This window comes from Eschrichtius robustus, chromosome 6, assembly GCF_028021215.1.
Source record: "Eschrichtius robustus isolate mEscRob2 chromosome 6, mEscRob2.pri, whole genome shotgun sequence".
NCBI classification, from domain to species: Eukaryota; Metazoa; Chordata; class Mammalia; order Artiodactyla; family Eschrichtiidae; genus Eschrichtius; species Eschrichtius robustus.
The window spans coordinates 104,201,873-104,222,909 of record NC_090829.1 but is presented as its reverse complement, the minus strand read 5'-3'; the positions used below and the strand labels follow the sequence as shown (position 1 = coordinate 104,222,909).

At 35.9% G+C, this 21,037-nt stretch overlaps 1 protein-coding gene across 1 annotated transcript in view; it reads right to left on the bottom strand.

The window, feature by feature from the left end:
- Positions 1–21,037, bottom strand: part of PROS1 (protein S) — a 60,947-nt gene that overhangs the window by 27,832 nt on the left and 12,078 nt on the right. Inside the window, exons 2-4 of the mRNA XM_068545604.1 lie at positions 11,034–11,191; positions 8,271–8,295; positions 1,342–1,428 (exon numbers count right to left, since the gene is read on the bottom strand). Coding sequence (XP_068401705.1) covers positions 1,342–1,428; positions 8,271–8,295; positions 11,034–11,191 — 270 coding nt within the window. The remainder of the gene's footprint in view (positions 1–1,341; positions 1,429–8,270; positions 8,296–11,033; positions 11,192–21,037) is intronic.

Genomic DNA, 21,037 nt, shown 5'->3' with positions numbered 1-21,037 from the left:
ATGATATGCCTATTTGTGTCTTGACTTATTTGTGGTCACTCTCACCTCACTAGACGCTGCAACGGTCCCTGGCTCCTGCACGCTTCCACACCTGTTTCTCCAGCCTTCCTAGCTGATCTGCAAGTTCCTTCCATCCTTCCTTTACATTCTCCTTTGCTTATGTTAGCAAAGCAAACTGTTACTTGCAAAAAAAAATTTTTTTTAATCTAATTAAAACCTAATTACTGAACTTTTCAAAAAAGTCCTCATAAAATCAAATTTTTTGAAAATTAGGTATTAGTTAAAATGACAGAAAACAGGTTAATCAGGAAATTATCAAATTATTTTTCTGTCCTTTGGTAAATTAAAAAAATAAAGTATGAATTAAATATACACATGTAGGCAAACGGTTTTACTTGCATAGTTACAACTAATTTTGAATTATAGAAAATGCACATGAATGAATATCTCAATAATGCCAATGCTGCCTGTAAAATATTCACTGGACAAACATCCCAATTTACATGTTGCAACTTCACCTTTTTCTCTCTGACTCTAAGTCAGGAAATTGATAAACTAGAGACAAATAATCTATGAGAATTATCACTAGGCCTTATGTGAACTTCAGGGGGAAAAGGCTAATTTGATATCACAAGATTTTCCACATTTATATCGTTGATGCCAAAAGTCAGAAAAATAAATGTGGTTCCACTTTGACCTATTAATCAACTGTAACATTTGGTCATAAGTACATGATTATGCAACGACAGCCAAACTAAAGCTCTTGGGAATAAAATTCTGAAGTCAATGACCTAAAGCGTGGCAAACAAGGAACACTTCAATTTAAACATTAGGCGGAAAATTCATTTTAAGTAAAACAGCAGCATTTACATCTAAAAAACATTCCTCCAGGGAGTTCCCTGGCGGTCCAGTGGTTAGGACTCAGCGCTTTCACTGCTGTGGCCCAAGTTCAGTCCCTAGTGGGGAAACTAAGATCCCACAAGCCACACGATGTGGTCAAAAAAGAAAAAAATTCATCTTTCATGTACATTGCTGTACACATACATACATATATGATACTTCAATAAAAAGTTTAAACTAAATAAATAATAAACAAATAAATAAATACTGAAAGAAATAATTATTTGGCTAATTTGATCCAGTGTTAGAGCCATGTGGCGTGGCCAAAAAAATAAAAAACATTTCTTCAAATGCATTTTGAGAATACCTCCTTGCTGGGCCTTGCAGCCCTTCAAGGGCTCATTTGTTGATTTTTAAACATTAGTTATATTTATATGGGGGTACTTTACTTGCAGGTTTTTGTTTTGTTTTGTTTTTTAAACTGATGGTAGAGGTGTTTACCATTGACACAGCTCCTTAGGTCAGGGTAAGCATTAGTTGACAGACGAGCAGTAGTGAATAATCCAGCTCTGAAGGAGCCAAGACAACCTGTAAATACAAACAAGTGTAATCTTAGAGCAGACACACTTACTTGATCTGATATCATGGTAGAAATTATCCAAAGTGGTAGAATATTTATGCTTCTGTAGATTTACATGATTCAGCATTCAAAATGTCAATCCTAAATATTTCCATCCACCTTTTTGAAAAATTAAAAATCTACAAGCAAGATTGCAATAAACACAGAATCATGAAAAATAGATTTATAGAGGCTTCTCTTTGGAAAAGAACCTTAAAGCCAGAAGTGAAAAATATCTTGAATTAGCAGGGAAATTTATTGCCACATAAACCTATGTTCTTAATTCTGTAGCAGAGACCTAAAGTCACCCTCAAGTCTATAGACCAGAGCCTAATTTAGAAATTGTCTATAATTAAGTTAGTAGAATAAGTCAGTGTTTCTGGTTGCCGTAGGCAACTTCCAATTCTTCCAATGTTGCATAGAGACTAACAAAATAATATTTGTATAATGCCTCAGTATTACAAAGCAGGTTTACTTTATTCATTTTATTTCTTACTAGAACTCTGTGAAATTAGATATAGCAATCTGGCAGAAATAACAGCTGAAATAATAGAGATAAAATATGTACAGACTTTAAATTAACCAGGGGTCATTTAGTGCAAACAACATAACATTTCTTAATAGCCACTGAAGACATTATACGTATCAGTTCATTGGACAGATAGTCACCAACTCACTAAAAAGGTGGTGTTTTGGTTATCTTTTGCTGAGTAACAAACAAGCCCCAAAATTAGTGGCTTAAAATAATCATTCTATTTTGCTCATGATCTGTGGATCAAATATTTAGAAAGGGCTTAGTTAAGCTGTTTGTCTCTGCTGCACATGGGATCAGCCAGGGTGGCTGGGTCTGGAAGATCCACCTCCTGGATGGCTTTTCACTCATATGTCTGACAGCTCAGGTTCCTTAGCACCTCTATCTCCACACGGTATGCCATGCTTCAGGGCTTCTCCATGTGGTTGAGTTTCCCTGAGTATGCAGTCCTAAAGTGGCACTGCTTTCATGGTACCTAGCTTGCAAGAGGAAGAAGGCGGAAGCTGCCGGGCCAGTTAAGAGGCATTGTATCACTTGCACCATAGTCTACTGATCAATGCAGTCTCTGGGTCCACCCAGATTTGGAGGAGGGAGAAAAGGATAGATTCCACATAGTGATGGGGAAGTGGCAAGATGACATTGCAGAAGAGTATGTGAGATGGGAGATATTTTTGCAGCCACCTTTGGAGAATGCAGTTTATCACAGATGGGTTTAAAGGCTCATTTGAAGTCAGTATGTGTATTCCTTTCCGATTGCTTTTGTGACAAATCAACACAATCTTAGTGGCCTAAAATAACACAGATTTATTCTCTTACAGTTACAGGGATCAGAGGTCTAAAATTAAGTTGTTGTTAGGGCTGCATTCCTTCTGGAACTCCAAGGGAGAATCTATTTCCTCAGTTTTTTCAGCTTCTACAAGCCACCTGCATTCCTTGGCTCATGGCCCCATCCTCATATCACTCTCAACTCTTGCTTCATTGTCATATATCCTACTACCAACTCTCCTCCTGCCTCTCTCGTTTAAGAACATTTGTGACTACACTGGAACCACCCAGATAATACAGAACAATGTCTCCAACTCAAGATCCTTAACTTAATCTTCAAAGACAACATTTAAGGTAACATTAGAGGTTCTGAGGACAGGACATGAACATCTTTAAGGGGTCATTATTTAGCCTACCAAAGTAGGTTATAATATTTTCCCATAGAAACAATACTTTACATCATCGTGGTCTTTCTGGAGGCCCAGTGAGACCTAGGCAATCTTAAGTCTTGAGTATTCTTTCTCTGAATTCATTTGTCCCTCCTCTTGAATCACCCACTCCCAGAATTATCTTATTCTAGTGTGAACATTCCATTAGGATTCTCATTTGTAAGAAAGCCTCATTTTGCACTTCTGGACAAATCTGACAGCTAAAATTTGAAACCCGGAAGCTAGAGGTTCAGGTGAAATGACTTCATATGGTGATTAGGACCCCAGGCCAGACTACAAAGTAGGTTTAACCCATAAAGCACCTTATATATGAGTCCATACTAATATATGTGATGATGTTTTTTTGGAAACCTGCATTTAGAATTACAGTGGGAAGAGTAAGTTTCATGGCTACTCCAAAGCAGTGCAATCCCAATCCCTTACCTTCCCACTTCTCTTTCTTGCTGCCCAACAGGAATGGAGGAAGTTGGAGAGAATGAGTAGGAAGGTGAGAGTTGGAGAGAGATTGCCTTAGATTTTGTAGCCTGAAGCAGAAGCTCTCCTAAGAAACGGTATTAGAAATAGAAACTCGGGCCATCAGGGAGGAAAGCCTAAGAAAGAGGCACTTTCAGAAGAGGTTCCAGTGGTCAGGACAGAACATCCTAGAAAGAAATCTTGGTTCTAGACTACAAGAGTTCCTATATCCATATTATTATATGATCATATTTTGTAACTTTTTATGATTATATTTTACTTTATAATCTCTATTTTATGATTATAAATCCAATCTATGTTGGGTTTATAGTATTTTCCCCTTTTGTCCTATACTTTTTGTTTTGGCATTTCTTCTTTCCCTTTTTTTCTTTTTCCTTGATTATTCTTGCCAGAGGTCGGTCTAACTTACTTTCCTTACTTTACCTTTTCAAAGAATGAGGTTTTCTTTTGTTAATCTTCTCTTTTGTTTTCCATTTAACTTATTTCTACCTCTACTTTTGTTATTTCCTTATTTTTTGTTACTCAGGGCTTGCCCTGTTGTACTTTTAAAAATTCGTTTGATTTGAACGCTTAGGTTCTTTTTTAATTATCCAATCTGTCCTCTTACTGCAGTCTCAGCAGTCAGAACCCCAGGTCCCCATACTAGGTCAAAGAGCCTTCAGTCTATCCATGGGTTTCTCACATTTCTTGTTGTTTTCATTTTATTTTGTTATTATTAGTGCCTGGAATGCTATTGTTTCTCTTGAGATGATTTTAAGAGAAGTCAGCAGTCTGAGCTAATCCACCAATTTGGCAAGAACTAGAAACTAAAAACTATTTCTGATGTTTACATTTTGGCTCAGAATTTAGCATTCTTTCCAAGAAGTTCTTCTCCCATTAATTGAATCATCCATTCTATTGGGTGATATTTTAAAGGCCAACATAGATGGCAGAGTTTATTCCATTTTCTAAGGAAAAGAACACAACTTAAAAACTTATCTTTATATAATGAAATGCAGAGTATTTCTGCCCAAATTCCATGTTTTCAGTGCAGTACATGGATAGACGAATGTGATTTCTGAACACTTACAACTCTAAATCCAAACACTGCCAAAAAGTATGGGTTAGTATTAGTGGTCTAATTTCTTGGGTGACCTTATCTCACTGTAAGGAGCTCCCAGCATGAGCTGTGGTAATTAGTAAAATTACTGTTAGGTTTACCAGAGACAAAATTATAAAGGTTCCCCCCACCCCCCAATTAGGACCATTGGCCTACAGAATATACACATCAAAAGACAGAAAGACTTAACTTAGATAGAGTATTTCTTTTCTGTTTTCAACAGTGGAATTCATCACATATGCTTGTAACTAAAGACCAAAATATAAAATATGAATCAAAAAATATATCATAATAAAAAGTATATTTTGGGGGACTTCCCTAGTGGCACAGTGGTTAAGAATCTGCCTGCCAATGCAGGGGACCCGGGTTAAATTCCTAGTCTGGGAAGATCCCACATGCCGCGGAGCAACTAAGCTCGTGTGCCACAACTACTGAGCCTGCACTCTAGAGCCAGCGAGCCACAACTACTGAGTCTGCGTGCCACAACTACTGAAGCCCATGTGCCTAGTGCCCATGCTCTGCAACAAGAGAAGCCACCGCCATGAGAAGCCCGCACACCGCAATGAAGAGTAGCCCCCGCTCACTGCAACTAGAGAAAGCCCGTGTGCAGCGATGAAGACCCAACACAACCAAAAATGAATAAATAAAATAAATAAATATTTTTAAAAGTATATTTTTTGTTTCATTATATAAGTCAATTAATAATAATACTTTACATCTGAAGAAAGTTTGACATAAAAAAATCTATCTACATACATATACTTATTTGATATTCCCAACAGCTCTGAAGTTAGAAAATATAGTTACAGTGTAACTTAAATACAGAACCTGAAAAGTTAAATACGTTTCCTAAACCGACACAGTAGAAATTTTTATGTCTGAGACTAGAGTCCACATCATATTATTATTATTATTATTTTTTAGGACTTGGCTTTTCTATCATGCTTCCAAATAAGATAGGCAAATAAAAGAGAAAGTTGGGTAGGAACAGAGGCAGTTGAGAGAAATGGAAGGAAAAAAAGGAAAAGATTTTATCTAACTTTTCCAAAACACATAATGTTGTTTTAAAATGTTATTTATGTTTATCCAAATGTACTCTGTGATCAAAGGTACGTTATCTTCCAGAGTGTTGATGCCTGCAGAAACACAGCCTCATTACATGGACCTAAGAAACAAGGATTAATACTATATTTTTAATGTAAGCTTATAATTTTTAACAGCCAAATGTTGTCTATTTTAATTACAAAATATTTAAATTCCTACCTAAAATGGAGAGACTGAAATAGTCCTGATGGTCTATCTTTTCTTGACTTTAAGAGTATAAACCTTTAATTTTTGCTTTAGAAAGTAAGGAGTCAAAGCATAACTTTACAAAGAAGAAATGTTTTTCATGGATGTATATCTCAGATATGACAGCTAAAGTTTTTAGAAAATCTTGTTGAATTTTCATATCTAAAGTCATAAATAATACCACTACACAATTTTTATAGTATCCTCTATCCAAATTTGAATGAAACTGCTTAAGTCTGTTATTAGCAGCTAGAAAAGGGAAGGTAAGGAGAGAAAAGAAAATGGGACTAGAGGAGAAGTTAAGGGAAAAAAATGAAGAGAACTAGCATGACATTTTACTAAGTGCTTTGAAAACATTACCTCATTTTATTTCTTGCTAGAAACTTATTAGGTAAATTGTTACTATCCATTTGACAAATTGGAAAACTATAGCTCATAGAGGTTAAGTAATTTTAAGATCTTGCGAGAGATAAATGTTCGATTGGAATTAATAAAAAGAAATTATAATAAGTCAACTGGAAAACACCCAGCAGCCCAAGAACAGAAAAGGGTCATGCTATGGAGTTCTAAAGAGAGATACCACTGAACCGATGTCCTGCAGTTGATGAGAGGGTGAAATGAGAGGCAGTGTATTACACCTGGGTCTCCTTGACTCCGGATGTGCCACAAAAATAAGATTCACACCATCGTGGACACTCAAAAAAGGGAAGAGTAACCACTTCAGGAACTATGAAAAAGAGCACTTGGTTCAGAAAGGGTCTTCTCCCAATGATGTTGGGCTCTTATCTTGTTAATTGTCCTGAAGGGTAAATGGAAGTACATACCATCAATTCAATGTAGGCTACCTAGGAAAGGGGGAAAGGTATATATAGTCCCCTATCTACAGATGGTCTCTGGAATCTCTGCATGGGTATTCAGAAGTAAAACAAAAACAAAGTGTAATACCCTAAACTATAATTAAACCCTAAAATTTCAAGAGAAATGAGAATTTAATAGAAATAGTTATTTGCTAAATTATATTAACAACACTAAATTGCATAGTTATTAATGTATATCAGAGTACATTCCTACTTTTTTTTTCAAGGAAGATTTACTTTTCAGTTTTGCAGGCCTTGGAGTTTCACGTTGGCTGGCATGAGAGTGGGGTAGAAAGATGCACAGATGGGGACTATTCTGAGCTCAAAGGAGGAGGGAGAGCAAACCTCTGTGGGCTGGACCTACAGAGAATCTCATCAGAAAGACATGTACAAATGATACTCCACTTTCATTCTTTGGAAATGCTGACAAATCTCAAAAAAAATATTAATAAAATATTTTTATCTTTATTTAAAACAAACTGTAGCCTTTTAATTGACATTTAGTTGAAATCATCTAATCTCTTTAGATATGGAAATGCTACCTCACTCCTTTCGCTTTTGTATCCAAAGGCAAAACATGGATGGGATATTGTAGGAAATGAGGAAATGGTGTTGCAAAGTGGGAAGTTGTTAATAATTTCTATCAATATTTAAATGATAATTATGTCACAAGCTCTGGAGAGTGTAGAGATCTTTCCTTTCATTAAAAGATAACCCATGAGGGCTTCCCGGGTGGCGCAGTGGTTAAGAATCAGCCTGCCAATGCAGGGGACACGGGTTCGATCCCTGGTCCGGGAATATCCCACATGCCACAGAGCAACTAAGCCTGTGTGCCACAACTACTGAGCCTGTGCTCCAGAGCCTGCGAGCCACAACTACTGAAGCTTGCACGCCTAGAGCCCGTGCTCCGCCACAAGAGAAGCCACCACAGAGAAGCCCGCGCGCAGCAACGAAGACAAATGCAGCCAAAAATAAATAAATAAATAAATAAATAAATAAATAAATAAATAAAGAGGACCCATGAAAACTCATGTACTTATAGAGAATATTCTGGTACCTAAATATAATTTTGCATCAACTCAGTGACTCTTTATGAGAAAGACAAAAAAAATGAAAAAGACTAAAAGTCAAAATGTCACATAGTAATTAAAAGAACCATCCTAAATTCATCTACATGACTTTAAATAAAAGGACAGAAAATTTGCATATAGAATGAGAGAGATTTTACTCCCAACGCTAATGAAATTGTACTGGATGGAATATATATGAGTGGAGGATTGGACTTCATCATATTTTAGTTTCCTTCCATTTCTAAGATTATCTGATTGAGGTCCTTTGAACTTACCTAAATATTTTGGATAAAAATATTCCTAGAAAAAAAAAGAAAAGAAAAAATATATCTTAGCAAATCTAAATTTCACTATAAAGTTAAAACGATTTTAAAATGTGTTTTTATACTAAAGATGCAATAAATTACATATAACTGTCATTTCCACATTATAACATTTTTTCTATAGTAAAATATATACCAGGAGTAGATGACTAATAACATTAAGCCATAAGATGCTTAGGCTTAAAGCAATACTGATCAATTAAATCATGTTTCAAAGGCTTCTAAACTGAAAACAGGCTCCACTGAAGATGTTAAATGTGACTATATATGCCCCCTTTTTGTAAATCTTTTAATTTTTCCATGATGGTTAGATACCCATTTGATACACCTCACATCATGCTGAGTACACACACCAGATTCATTGCTGAATAACAGTAACATAATTTGAATTGAATTAAAGTGGACATTTACCTTTTAGCATCTTATGTACGTGTAATACCTTACTTATAAATTGGTTATGTACCAAGAATTTTTCTGTAAATCAGTAATTTGGACTAAGGAAAGCACTTCAGCAAAAGGAGAAAAATGTTAAAAATGATTTCTGATGGTAAGGTTCCCAGGCTAGTTCACAAAAGCCTTCTTAAGCCATAATACATCCAATATGCAGCATTAATAGCATAAGAACCCCTCATGAGAAACCAGTGTTTCTACACAAAAACAACCTCAAGGACAGAACATAACTTTCATCCAGGACACAATTAAAGTCCTCATTCCTTCCTCCTCTCACATATAAACCTACACAACACTTAGCTACTAGTTTACAAGGATGAGATCTCCCACTAAGCAATTCAGACATCAGTGTCATCCACAGAACAAAAGCCAGGATATAAACAATGATGAATTGGTTCAAAAGGAGATGATGTAACGGTGAAAGGACTGTATTAGGGACAGTGGGGAGACAAGCAATAACGTGGTGACTGGGAGTGTGGAGTAGGGTATGAGGCATGTGGGCAGGGAGTGTCTGGAGCAGGATAGAAAGTGAGAAGCAATAACAAATGTTTTTTTTTCTTTCATTTCTCCCATTTCTTCCTTACTCTCTCTGTCATCTCTTTCTCTTCTGTCAATAACACCACTGTCAGAATGAGTAGAGGAGAGGAAGCACATAAATGAGTTTCTTTTCTCTACTCTTTTCTCTCCCCTCCATATGGCTTCTGTCTCACTCCCCATTTGCTACTCAGAGGCTAAGCTATGAGAACATATTTACAGTGTTAGATATACATGCTCAAGTATTTATGGGTAATACAATCAAATGAAATCTTGAGCATGCAGGCTTGCCTTAAAATGTTCCAGCAAAACAAAACAAAACTTAGAGTGGGTGGGGTAGAGAATAGGCAGAACAAGAATGGCAGATTGTTGATAATCATTGAAAGGGAAAGTAGGTATATTGGGGTTTATTATATTGTTCTCCCTACTTCGGGATATATTTATAATTTCCATAATAAAAAGAAATTTGTATATATGTGTGTGTGTGTGTGTTTATCTGTTTCCTACACAATATAAGTACACTGTTATATTGTGTGAAATAAAATATTTTTGTCTTAATTGCTTTTCCACAACAGGCAACAAAACTAAGACAAGCATTTTGATTCAATTTTGGAGAGTGTTAAAAATGAATCTTCGGGTAGCTTGGGAAAAATTCCCTTTGAACCTATTAGGGTAGGTGGAGGTAAGAGGATTAAAGGGCAATCCCAGAAAACACAAGTTATTACTGTCTTGGACAAGTTCTCTAACTATAGACAAATGGTTCCTGCTTGTTACGGCTCATCTAGTCTCATGGTTCCAGGAGCTAAGGCAGAGGTAAAGGAGGTACTTTGTGTATGTTTTCTCCCTCATTTCCTTTTGGTTATACAGTTCATCTCAGGGAAAAAAAATCTGAGGTAACCCTGAAGGTTATCAAACTTGAATTCTTCACCCCAATTCGTAGAGGCACTATTTATATTCCTGCTACCCACAGAACATGCTAAAGAACCCCCTTCTCTAGGAAAATTAGAGGACTAAAGATCAGATCTAGGGGTCCCATATTTCTGTATGATATTTAGGGGTCTTTGTGGTTATTTTATTCTAGACTAAACTGGAAAAATTTATACACTAAAGGTATAAATTCCAACCGCAGGGATTATTGATGATTTACAGTGGGCTGAGGAAACTTCCCAAGAGTTTATGGAATAAATTAAAATTATTCTCAGGGAACACAGTACTGTAATGAATCCTTTATTAAGCATTTACTGAGTACCTATTATGTACCGAGCTCTGAATTAGAGGCTCTGTTTTCTAAAGCTTGGTTAAAAATGCCAATGGAGAGAATTAATGAAGCATAGTGATAACAATGTAGTCACACACACACACACACACACACACATGCACACGCACACACACACACTTGAGGTGCCTTCCCCTCGCCTAACACTACAAAATCCTGGTTGGGAGAAAGTAGTTACAAACCATGAGGTTCATACTATTTGTGATAATTAGGTATAGTTGAATTATAGTTTGGTCAGAGCACATTGGTTTTGGCAAATAGTGTCTCCCTAACAAGCCCACTTTCCTTTGAAGGTAATTCCTCCTGAAACGCTTCAGTGGGTACATGCGGAAGGTGATATACACAATCATTAACTTTAAAAAGAAACACAAGGGAACACAGACTCAAGCTGCAAACATTCCATCTGTAACTGTATGTCTAGGTATGTTAACTTACCACTTTTCATGAATTCTTACCGTTTCAGGGTCATTTTCAAAGACCTCCCTGGCTTCTTCTTTATTGCACAGTTCTTCAATGCATTCTCTTTCAAGATTACCCTTTTTTGTTTCTTCAATCAAAGAATTTGCACGGCTTTTCCTAACCAGGACTTGTGAAGCATGTTGCTTTGACAAAACTGAAAAAAAAAAAAAAGTTTACATGAACAAATCTTTCATTTCTCCACCTAAAATATTATATTAAGCAATGATATATTATATAAATCATTTTCTGCCGGTAAATTGTATGCCATTTAAAGTTATGCCTGCCTTAGGACTTCCCTGGTGGCACAGTGGTTAAGAATCCGCCTGCCAATGCAGGGGACATGGGTTCGAGCCCTGGTCTGGGAAGATCCCACATGCCACAGAGTAACTAAGCACATGTGCCACAATTACTGAGCCTGCGCTCTAGAGCCCACAGGCCATAACTACTGAGCCCGTGTGCTGCAACTGCTGAAGCCCACACTCCTAGAGCCTGTGTTCCTCAACAAGAGAAGCCACTACAATGAGAAGCCCCCGCACCAAAACGAAGAGTGGCCCCCGCTCGCCGCAACTAGAAAAAGCCCGCGTGCAGCAGCGAAGACCCAGTGCAGCCAAAAATAAATAAATAAATAAATGTATTAAATAAATAAAAATTAAAGTTATGCCTGCCTCAGTAGGGTTGAACTGAGGAAAACACGTGGATACATAAGCACTTTGGTTAACAACTCAAAGAGCAGTTTGGTGTGTAGCTACAGCCCTTGTCTAATGATCTACACAAATTATTCAAGTTTATGCTTGAGGTCAAACATACCAAACAATAATTTCGTGTTTACCTCGTTATGATTACATTGGTAAAAGCATCATGCTGAAATGACTATAAAGTCATAGCCACAGCATCTTTAAAGCTAGAGTAACAAACTTTCTCAGTTTTAATGGAAAACTTGTGTGATCTCTGTGGAGAAAGAGAAATGCAGTACAGTCCCATCAGCTATTTGAAAGATACTTGATAGGCTAAAACACCCGGTTATTTATACAAACAAGAAAATAAAATTCCATGGCAAAAGGAAGACCTTATGCAAAGCACAAAATACAGAAGAGAAAAAATCACTAATTTTGAGTATATAAAAAATTTTAAGCAGTTGACAAACGACGATAAAAATAACAAAGTTCAACATCAAGCAACAGATTGCAGGAAAATATTTCCATCATATATAACAGAAAAAATTACATCCAGAATTTATAAACAACTTTTGCAAATTAAAGAAAAAATAATACAACGATATGCCAACCAATACAGGAATGTGTGCAAGGTTAAAAACAAAATAAATAATGTAAATAAAATATAAACAAAGTGATACCATTTACACATCACTACAGAGAAAAATTAAACTAGCCAATAAACATGTGAAAAAATGTTTAACACAAATTTTTAAAAACAATTGGAATTTTGCCTAATAGATTTGCAAAAATTTAAAAGACGGATAATATCAAGTATGGTGAGTGTAAGAGGAAACAAGTATTCTTGTACAATGGTGGTAGGAATATAAACTGATAGGTATTATTTGAAGGTAATTTGGTAGTATCTGAAAATTAAAAATACATATACTCTTCAATTCAACAATTCTGCTTCTAAGTAGGTCCTACAGATATGCAAGTGTTGCTGAAAAAGGTATGTATAGAATGTTTATTGAAAGATTGTTTGGAGACTTCCCTGGTGGCACAGTGGTTAAGAATCCGCCTGCCAATGCAGGGGACACGGGTTTGATCCCTGGTACGGGAAGATCCCACATGCCGCAGAGCAACTAACCCCGTGCACTACAACTACTGAGCCTGCGCCGCAGCCACTGAAGCCCGCGCGCCTAGAGCCCGTGCTCGGCAACGAGAGAAGCCACTGCAATGAGAAGCCCATGGACAGCAATGAAGAGTAGCCCCCGCTCACCACAGCTAGAGAAAGCCCACGCGCAGCAACGAAGACCCAAAGCAACCAGAAAAACAAAAAAGGAAGATTGTTTGTGTTATCCAAAAATTAGAGGACTTCCCTGGTGGCACAGTGGTTAAGAATCCGCCTGCCAATGCAGGGGACATGGGTTCGAGCCCTGGTCCAGGAAGATCCCACATGCCACGGAGCAACTAAGCCCGTGCACCACAACTACTGAGCCTGCACTCTAGAGTCCGCGAGCCACAACTACTGAAGCCCGCACACCTAGAGTCCACGTTCCACAACAAGAGAAGCCACCACAATGAGAAGCCTGCACACCACAACGAAGAGTAGACCCCGTTCATCCCAACTAGAGAAAGCCCGCACACAGCAACGAAGACCCAACGTAATCAAAAAAAAAAAAAAAAAAATTAGAAATGACCTAAATACCTAATAAGAAGGGAATGAAAAAATAAACTATATAATACATTTGTACAGTAGAATAATATGTGGCTATTCAAAAGAAGGAAGATACTTTTGCACTGAAGATCTCCAAGATATACTATTAAATTAAAAAGTGCAAATTGTGGATGCTACATCTATAGCATAATCCTATATATACCAGCCATACTTGTAGGTATGTAAACATCATGTGGACAAATACAGAGAAAAGACACTCAAGCTACAATCTGCAATTATATTTGAAGAAAAGAATGGAGAGTATGAAGTTTGGGTCTTATCATTTTAGAATGTGAATAGAACATTGTTTTTTAATGAAAACATTTTAAATCATAAGTAAAATCTACAAATAACTTTTTTTAATCCTGATTTTTAACCACAAATGGTTCTTTGACTAGGAAGATAAGCAAATAATATAAATAGCTAAATTTATTTTTCTCTTATTTCTCTTATAACTCTGTAAATAAGAATTAATCAAAAGTTGACAATAGAATGAAGAAAAAGAAAGGCAAAAGGACTAAACACTTACCATAATTATTAGTTGAATAAATGAACATCTTTCAAGAGAGAATTATAGGGCTTCCCTGGTGGCGCAGTGGTTGCGAGTCTGCCTGCCAATGCAGGGGACATGGGTTCGAGCCCTGGTCTGGGAAGATGCCACACGCTGCGGAGCAAATGGGCCCATGAGCCACAATTACTGAGCCTGCGCGTCTGGGGCTTGTGCTCCTCAACAAGAGAGGCCGCGACAGTGAGGGGCCCGCGCACCGCGATGAAGAGTGGCCCCTGCTCGCCGCAACTAGAGAACGCCCTCGCACAGAAATGAAGACCCAACGCAGCCAAATAAATAAATAAATAAATTTATAAAAAAAAAAAGAGAGAATTACATTTATTTATTTATTTATCTATTTTAATTTTATATGGGTTTTCTCACTTACCAAAACAGAAGTTTAAATGTGATAATTAACTAACAAAAGTGTTTGAGTTATATTTTTAACCCTATCTCTCACCATCTTTATCACTGCTCAAGATCAAATCAAGGCTGTGTGCATCTAAAAGATGTTATTCTGTGAGCATGCCACCCGCCAAGTGTATTGCTAACTGATAAATCGCAGCCCAATCAACAATGAAAGGGTCTGACAGTGCAATTATCTCATTTATTTGAAATAGTTTTAAGCATGCTACTTGATAATAAATATAGCAAAAACTTGGCCCTTCTGAACTTCAAAGCAAATATGTGAGTCTTTCTGAAAAAACAATAACACTTTGTATTAAAGATAAATGTTTTGATACAATAATAATACAATCAAGGTCAAATGCAGTTGGAAAACAAAACATAAACATCACTCCTTGGCATTTCTTCCTTACAGAATATTAAGTTTTGGAATGCAGAGGTTAACACTGATATTTAGGAATACCTCTTTCCCTATAAGGGCCCCCACTGCAGGACACAGACCAGCTGTAATAACACATCCTATATTCATGTTTGGGGAAGTTCTCAATTGTGCAGGGAGAACCAAGGTGTGGTTTAAAGGAATGCTCACATACATTTATAAAACTAGAAGGAAACAAAGTAACCTCCATTATTTCAGAGATGATGAAAATCAGGAGTATACAAGATATTTGCTCTAAGTTATAAAGCTAATAAATAGCAAAAGTACAACTTAGATCATAGGCATCCCAATGCTCAGACCTGCAACCATCCATTACTATTTGCTGCTGTTTTTCAAAAAAGAGGGAGAAGTTTCACTGTCTCAGATGATAAGAGGAATATTAAAAATGAAAATTGTTACACCTCTGACCTAAAGGATAATGAAGCTAATAATTTAAAAAATAATTTTGCCTAAATAAATTTTGCCTAAATTTGAAAGTTTATGTTTTAGTTCATCTGGGTTCACCTCAATAATACTTCCAATTGGCATGATACTTAAAAATTTTCAAAGTGTATATTAATGATTTCATTTGATCCTCACATAAATAATGAAATATATTACAGGACAGAATTATCATCCCCATTTTCCTACTGAAGAAATTGGAGCTAAAAGAGGTTACATGGTTTTTTCAAGGTCATAGAGCTACAAAGTTGTGCTATTGGGACAGGAATTTAAATGTACCCATCCTCCTAGTCCAATGCTCTTTCTGCTATGTATTCTGCCACTTAAATGCCCACAATGTACTTGATTTAAAAAAATAAATTATGTGGTTGTGTAGTGGACATGTTTGGTATCTTAAATAAGACATTTACTGTCCTTTATAAAAAAGATCCATCCATCTAACAGAGTGTGCTTTCAAAGGAGTCTACTATTCCTTGTCAAAAAGATACAAACATGATATCACAGATCCAGACTAAGAACTACAGAACTGTAGGATGAGACAAATATATGTTCCAAAGTGTTTTTATCAGCTGGCTCAAAGTCTATCTGCCCAAAAATATCTACCCTGCTGGCACGCAGGAATGTCTAAAAAGTTCCATTATTTATCATATAATAACTATGGCACTATAAGCATATAAATGCTCTTTTTGCATTATCTCCTATTAATCCTATCACAACTGTTATACACATGAACTAACTGAAACTCAGAGAAGTTGAGTTTAATCTTACCAAGTTCACACAACTGAGAACAGTCAATCAAGCCTACCTCCAAAACCCATTCTCTTTCTGCATTACCACATTGTCTCTAATTATTTGTTTCACTTCTTTAGATCAAGAAGTTTTTCAAGAAAGTCCTTGTGAAAACACAACTATGTGCTTGAAAAGTGTTACATTCAGATTCAAATTTTTAGGTTATAATGTTTAGTTATGAGTCTTTCAAGATTAGAAATATGACTGAATCTGCTTGATTTTTTTAACTTAATCTGAACAGTGACCATAGAAGTTGAACAATTATGTCAATAACATAAACCATTATGCAAACATTAACTAGAATTCTTTTTTGAAATTGTCTTCACAGCCTTCATATGTTCCCTTCAATATTTTCAGTGGGGACCAATTTTTTTTCAACATAAATTTGACTGTATAACAGAAAATAATTTATTGTTGTTGGTACTTCACTTAAGCATCTGTAATAAGGATAGTGGGGTTAGCATTGCCTCTACTCACAGGAAAATTCCCTCACAGTTCAATTCAGTTTGACCTTGGTCAAGGATTAATGAAAAATGTTAAAAGCCCCTTTCCCACTTAGTTGTCCAAGCTTGCCACCCTCTGTTCAGAGGTGTCAGGACCACAGAGCTGCAGGTTGTCCAAAACTGATCAGTCAGATGTGGGTCTAAGAGGAGGAGTTCTAAGCTTTAGGATAGTTCATCCTCTGAATCTCTTCCATTCTGCTCTCTTGTCTTTGCAAAGATGGTTCTCACATTCCTCCCTCCAAGAGCTCTTCTCTTTTTAAATTCTGCTTTCTGTCTCTCTTTTGGCCCTTGTTATTTGGCATCCCAAGAATGAAAAACTGTCCCTAAAAGAATGTGTCTGAGAAGGGAATTTTAGGCTAGCATTTGGTTTGGCAGAGTGTTTGAATCTTTGTTTCTTCTTCACTGTGGGACAGGGTCAGGGAAAATGGCATTCAATGTACAAATAGAACAGTTAGATAATACTTTGAGATATAATTGTGCCTCCTGTGTCTCAACTGTTGAAATGGCATGTTTTGCTTACAAAAAGACTGATAAAAATAGAATTGCATGATATAGGAAAACCATTAGTTAATAATGATGGGAAATTTTATTTTACAATTTTATGTTAAATAACCACATATTAATTAAGTATAAAATCTTTCATTTTTATCATAAAGATTTATACCACAGAAGATTTATAATTGAGGAGGGATATTAAAAAATGTGAAGTTTGCAAGGACTAAGAAAAAATCAAAATAGATTTTTAATTAGGCATTCATCAGCCTACATAATTATTACCAACTTTAAGAAAAGCTTGTGTTAACCTTCAGAAATAAATGCTATGTCTGTATGTATGTAATACTTCAATTTTTTTAAAGTAAAGTTTATTTTTTTACAAGAGAACTAATATACTACCTAACGCTTCTCTACATTTCACATTTTGTTTAGTATTGAGGACTATGCCGCTGAGCAACTGTTTCTTCTCATATTATTATATTAAGGGTTAGAAAAACTTTAGAAAAAGTATTCTGTAACGGTGAACCATGCCTCTGTCCTTCAAGAGGACTAAGCAATAAATAGGCTGATGAGAAATAATTTAAGAGAATCAAATATCATAAGAGTTAGGTCTGGATAGGTTTAAATCTGGGAAACAAAAAGAGGATATAATCTGTGAATTATATGTTGCACATATAAAGGTGAGTTCTATAACATTTGGATTAGAAAGGATGAGGGTTGGCATTTATTTAGAAGTAGGAAAGCCAGTGTCATTTTAAAAATGTGACCATTGACCCCCATTCTGGAACAGATCAATGAATGGGTAGGGAAACAATGCTTGAACTGTTCAGCCACAACAGAAGTGAAACGGACCTCTCCTTACTTGAAGATTTAATTGTAACTAATTTACAGCCCCTAGTCTAGGGGAAAAAAAAGAGTAAATCAAACACTCTAACCAATTCTCCCCAAGATTAAACCTTTGCTTTAGCCATAGACAGAGAAAGCAGTACATTTTATTCAATAGTTATTCCTTCCAAAACAACAAATACGTCTACCCAAAAGACAGAATGGGCAGCTTATTACCCAGAAAAAAACTACATTGTCCATTTCTGTTATGTCATGTGTTTGTTCTTGGTAAGTGATAAATTAAGGTACTTCTTTTGAAGGAACTCAGAGTTTAGATTTTGGCAAGGTCTGAAGAGGAAATTTCTAGAGCCCTGTCTTTTCTTCTCTAGACCGCTACACTGCACACTGGCTACACTTTCTTAGGCTACAATGGGAGGTCTCTTTTTAGGATGTGCAGCAAGATATTCATGTAGTCAGCTTGCTTTGTCTTTTTTATCTCCTACACATTAGGACACCAAAACACCATCTGATTCGATGTCACGTAGCAAGAGGTTACAGCACAGTAAACGTCTTGTTTTTGTTCTATTTGACCTATTTTGTTAGGGTGGCATCAATTAATATAATTAGTTCACTGGCCTGAGTCTGTATTTACGTTTGGAAAAGCAAAAGGCAACAATAAGAGAGCTGGCCTAATTCTGCAATACCCCACTTCCTGCAACATCTCCCAGATCTCCCCAATAAACAAGTCTGAAGCGCACTTATGGGCTTAGAAAGACTCTAGATCTTAATGGCTTCCCTTTTGACTCTTAGGATATTACTATTTTTTAAGTGCTGATGTGGAAATGAGATTATTTGGAATATTGGTAAAGCATCGAGTAGGTGTTTATAATTCAATATAATTTCTACCAGCCTTTCAGAACTCCCTGTTGACTTTCTAAAAGGCCATAAGACACAGTCTAAATAACAATGGAGTAAAATGATAACTTAGGAAAGGAGAGAAAATGATTGGGATAAGGAGTCGAGGAAAAGAAGGAAAATAAAACAAGTAATAAGGAAAGGTGCATTTAACATATACCATGTGGGAGAAAGTTAGTAGCGCAACTAGAAAGAGTTATTTTCAAAGAGTCGTGTCCTCCTTACCTTGATAATTGCCCTCGACCAATTCCCACAAAGTCTCCTAAAGAGAAGCCTGCCCAGTTACCTAGGACTGATAACAAGTTTCCCAAAAGCAATGTCCTGTTAGAAAAACAGACCTCAACAACCACAGTAGAACCCTAAGCCAGCTACCTAGTCAATCTAATCAACTTAGGACTGTCTTCAAAAAATATGAAATAACAGCTAAAAATCACTAGATATTTGCATAAAATTAATAACATGAAAGAGAAGGTCAAGAGGAACATACAGACTCCAAAGGAAATAGAGATAATTGAAGACACAGAAGATAACTTTAAAAAATCTATAACTAATATCCTAAATAAATTGAGAGAACCTGTCATCCATAAAACAAAAGTATGCTATGAAAAAGAAGTAGAGAACTAAAATATGATTTCAAAATAAAAACATTAATGGATGAACTGAAAAACAGAATGGACTACTCCCCACCCCCCCCAAAAAGTCAGCCCTTTTTCATTCCTATCACACTGACAAAGATTTTAAAAGTTAATATCCAATGTTGGCAAAGATGAGAGGAATTAGACACTTAAAATCTACTTTTAAAATCAGATTTCCAAGGGAAATCTAACAATATGTGTCTAAAACCTGCAAAATAGGCGCACTCTTAAACTGTTATACATAGGATGGATAAAAAACGAGGTCCTACTGTATAGCACAGGGAACTGTATTCAGTATCCTGTAATAAACCAAAATGGAAAAGAATATGGGAGAAAATGTATATATATGTATGTATAGCTGAATCACTTTGCTGTAAACCAGAAACTAACACAACATTGTAAATCAACTGTACTTCAATACAATTTTTTTAAAAAAACAGTAATTGGGGGCCACCTTGGAGGCTGTCTACCACAGGCCAAAATGATTTTTCCCTTTGGATGTTTCCTGTATTTTGTTATTGCTATTGTGTTTTTCCCCTGGGTAGATATTTTTAGAATTTTTCATTACATTTGAGAGTAAGATTTTCCACCAGTTAAAAAAAAAAAATAGGCGCACTCTTTAGATATTCAGCTAACAATTCCATTGCTAGGACATTAAACTGAGGAAATGAACATGGACATATGTAAAAAAATATACATGAATATGTTCATCACAATATTGTTGATACAAGCAAAACATTGGAAATAATTTAAATGACCAAAAATATGATTTTAGTAAATATATTATGATGAACATATATAAAGGAAAATTATAAATCTACTTTAAAGTGTGACAGATTTTAATTTATTGATATAAAAACAATTATCATTTTTAGATGAAATATCAAGTTACAAAATAATATGTAGAGCAAAATTCCATTCTTTCGCTTATATATTTTAACTTCTAAGAACGTATATATACAGACAAAGGGGCTTAGAAGAATATAAAGCAAAATGTTACATAGGTCTCTTGCTAGTGAAACTACAGATGCATTTTTTTAGCACATTACATTAAGCGTGGATTACTTGAATGGTTTAAAAATGTAAGGAGATAGTAGGATATAGCTGGTAGTTTAAGTTGAGGAATGATGTCCAATAAGGACAGAAGGTCAAAATGGAACCCCAGGAAACTCTAACATTTACGGAAAAGGAGAGATCATCAAAACGACAGAAATAGAATTAGTAACATACATATGCAGAGAGAGAAAGAAAATTTGAAGATAATGCTTATAGACATAAAAGGAGGTCAATTTCAAAAGGATAAGTTTCAACAGTGTCAAATGTTGCAAAGAAATTATTAATAATAATTACCATTATTTAGGATGAGAGCTAAAATGTATACAGTTGGTTTAACAATAGGATCACCATTAACATTCTCAGTCCCCAATACAGTGGGAGGGTGAGAAGAGGGGAGACCTCCAGAATAAACTATTTCTTCAAGAAGATCAAATGAGAATAGGAAGAGAAAGAGTGGGTAATAACTTTAAACAGAGGCAGAGAAAACGTAACATTTTCCTAAAGTCGGGAAGGTACATCACGGAATAGCTGTGAAACTCAATGAGAAAATGCCAAATATGCTATTTTGAAAGATGGA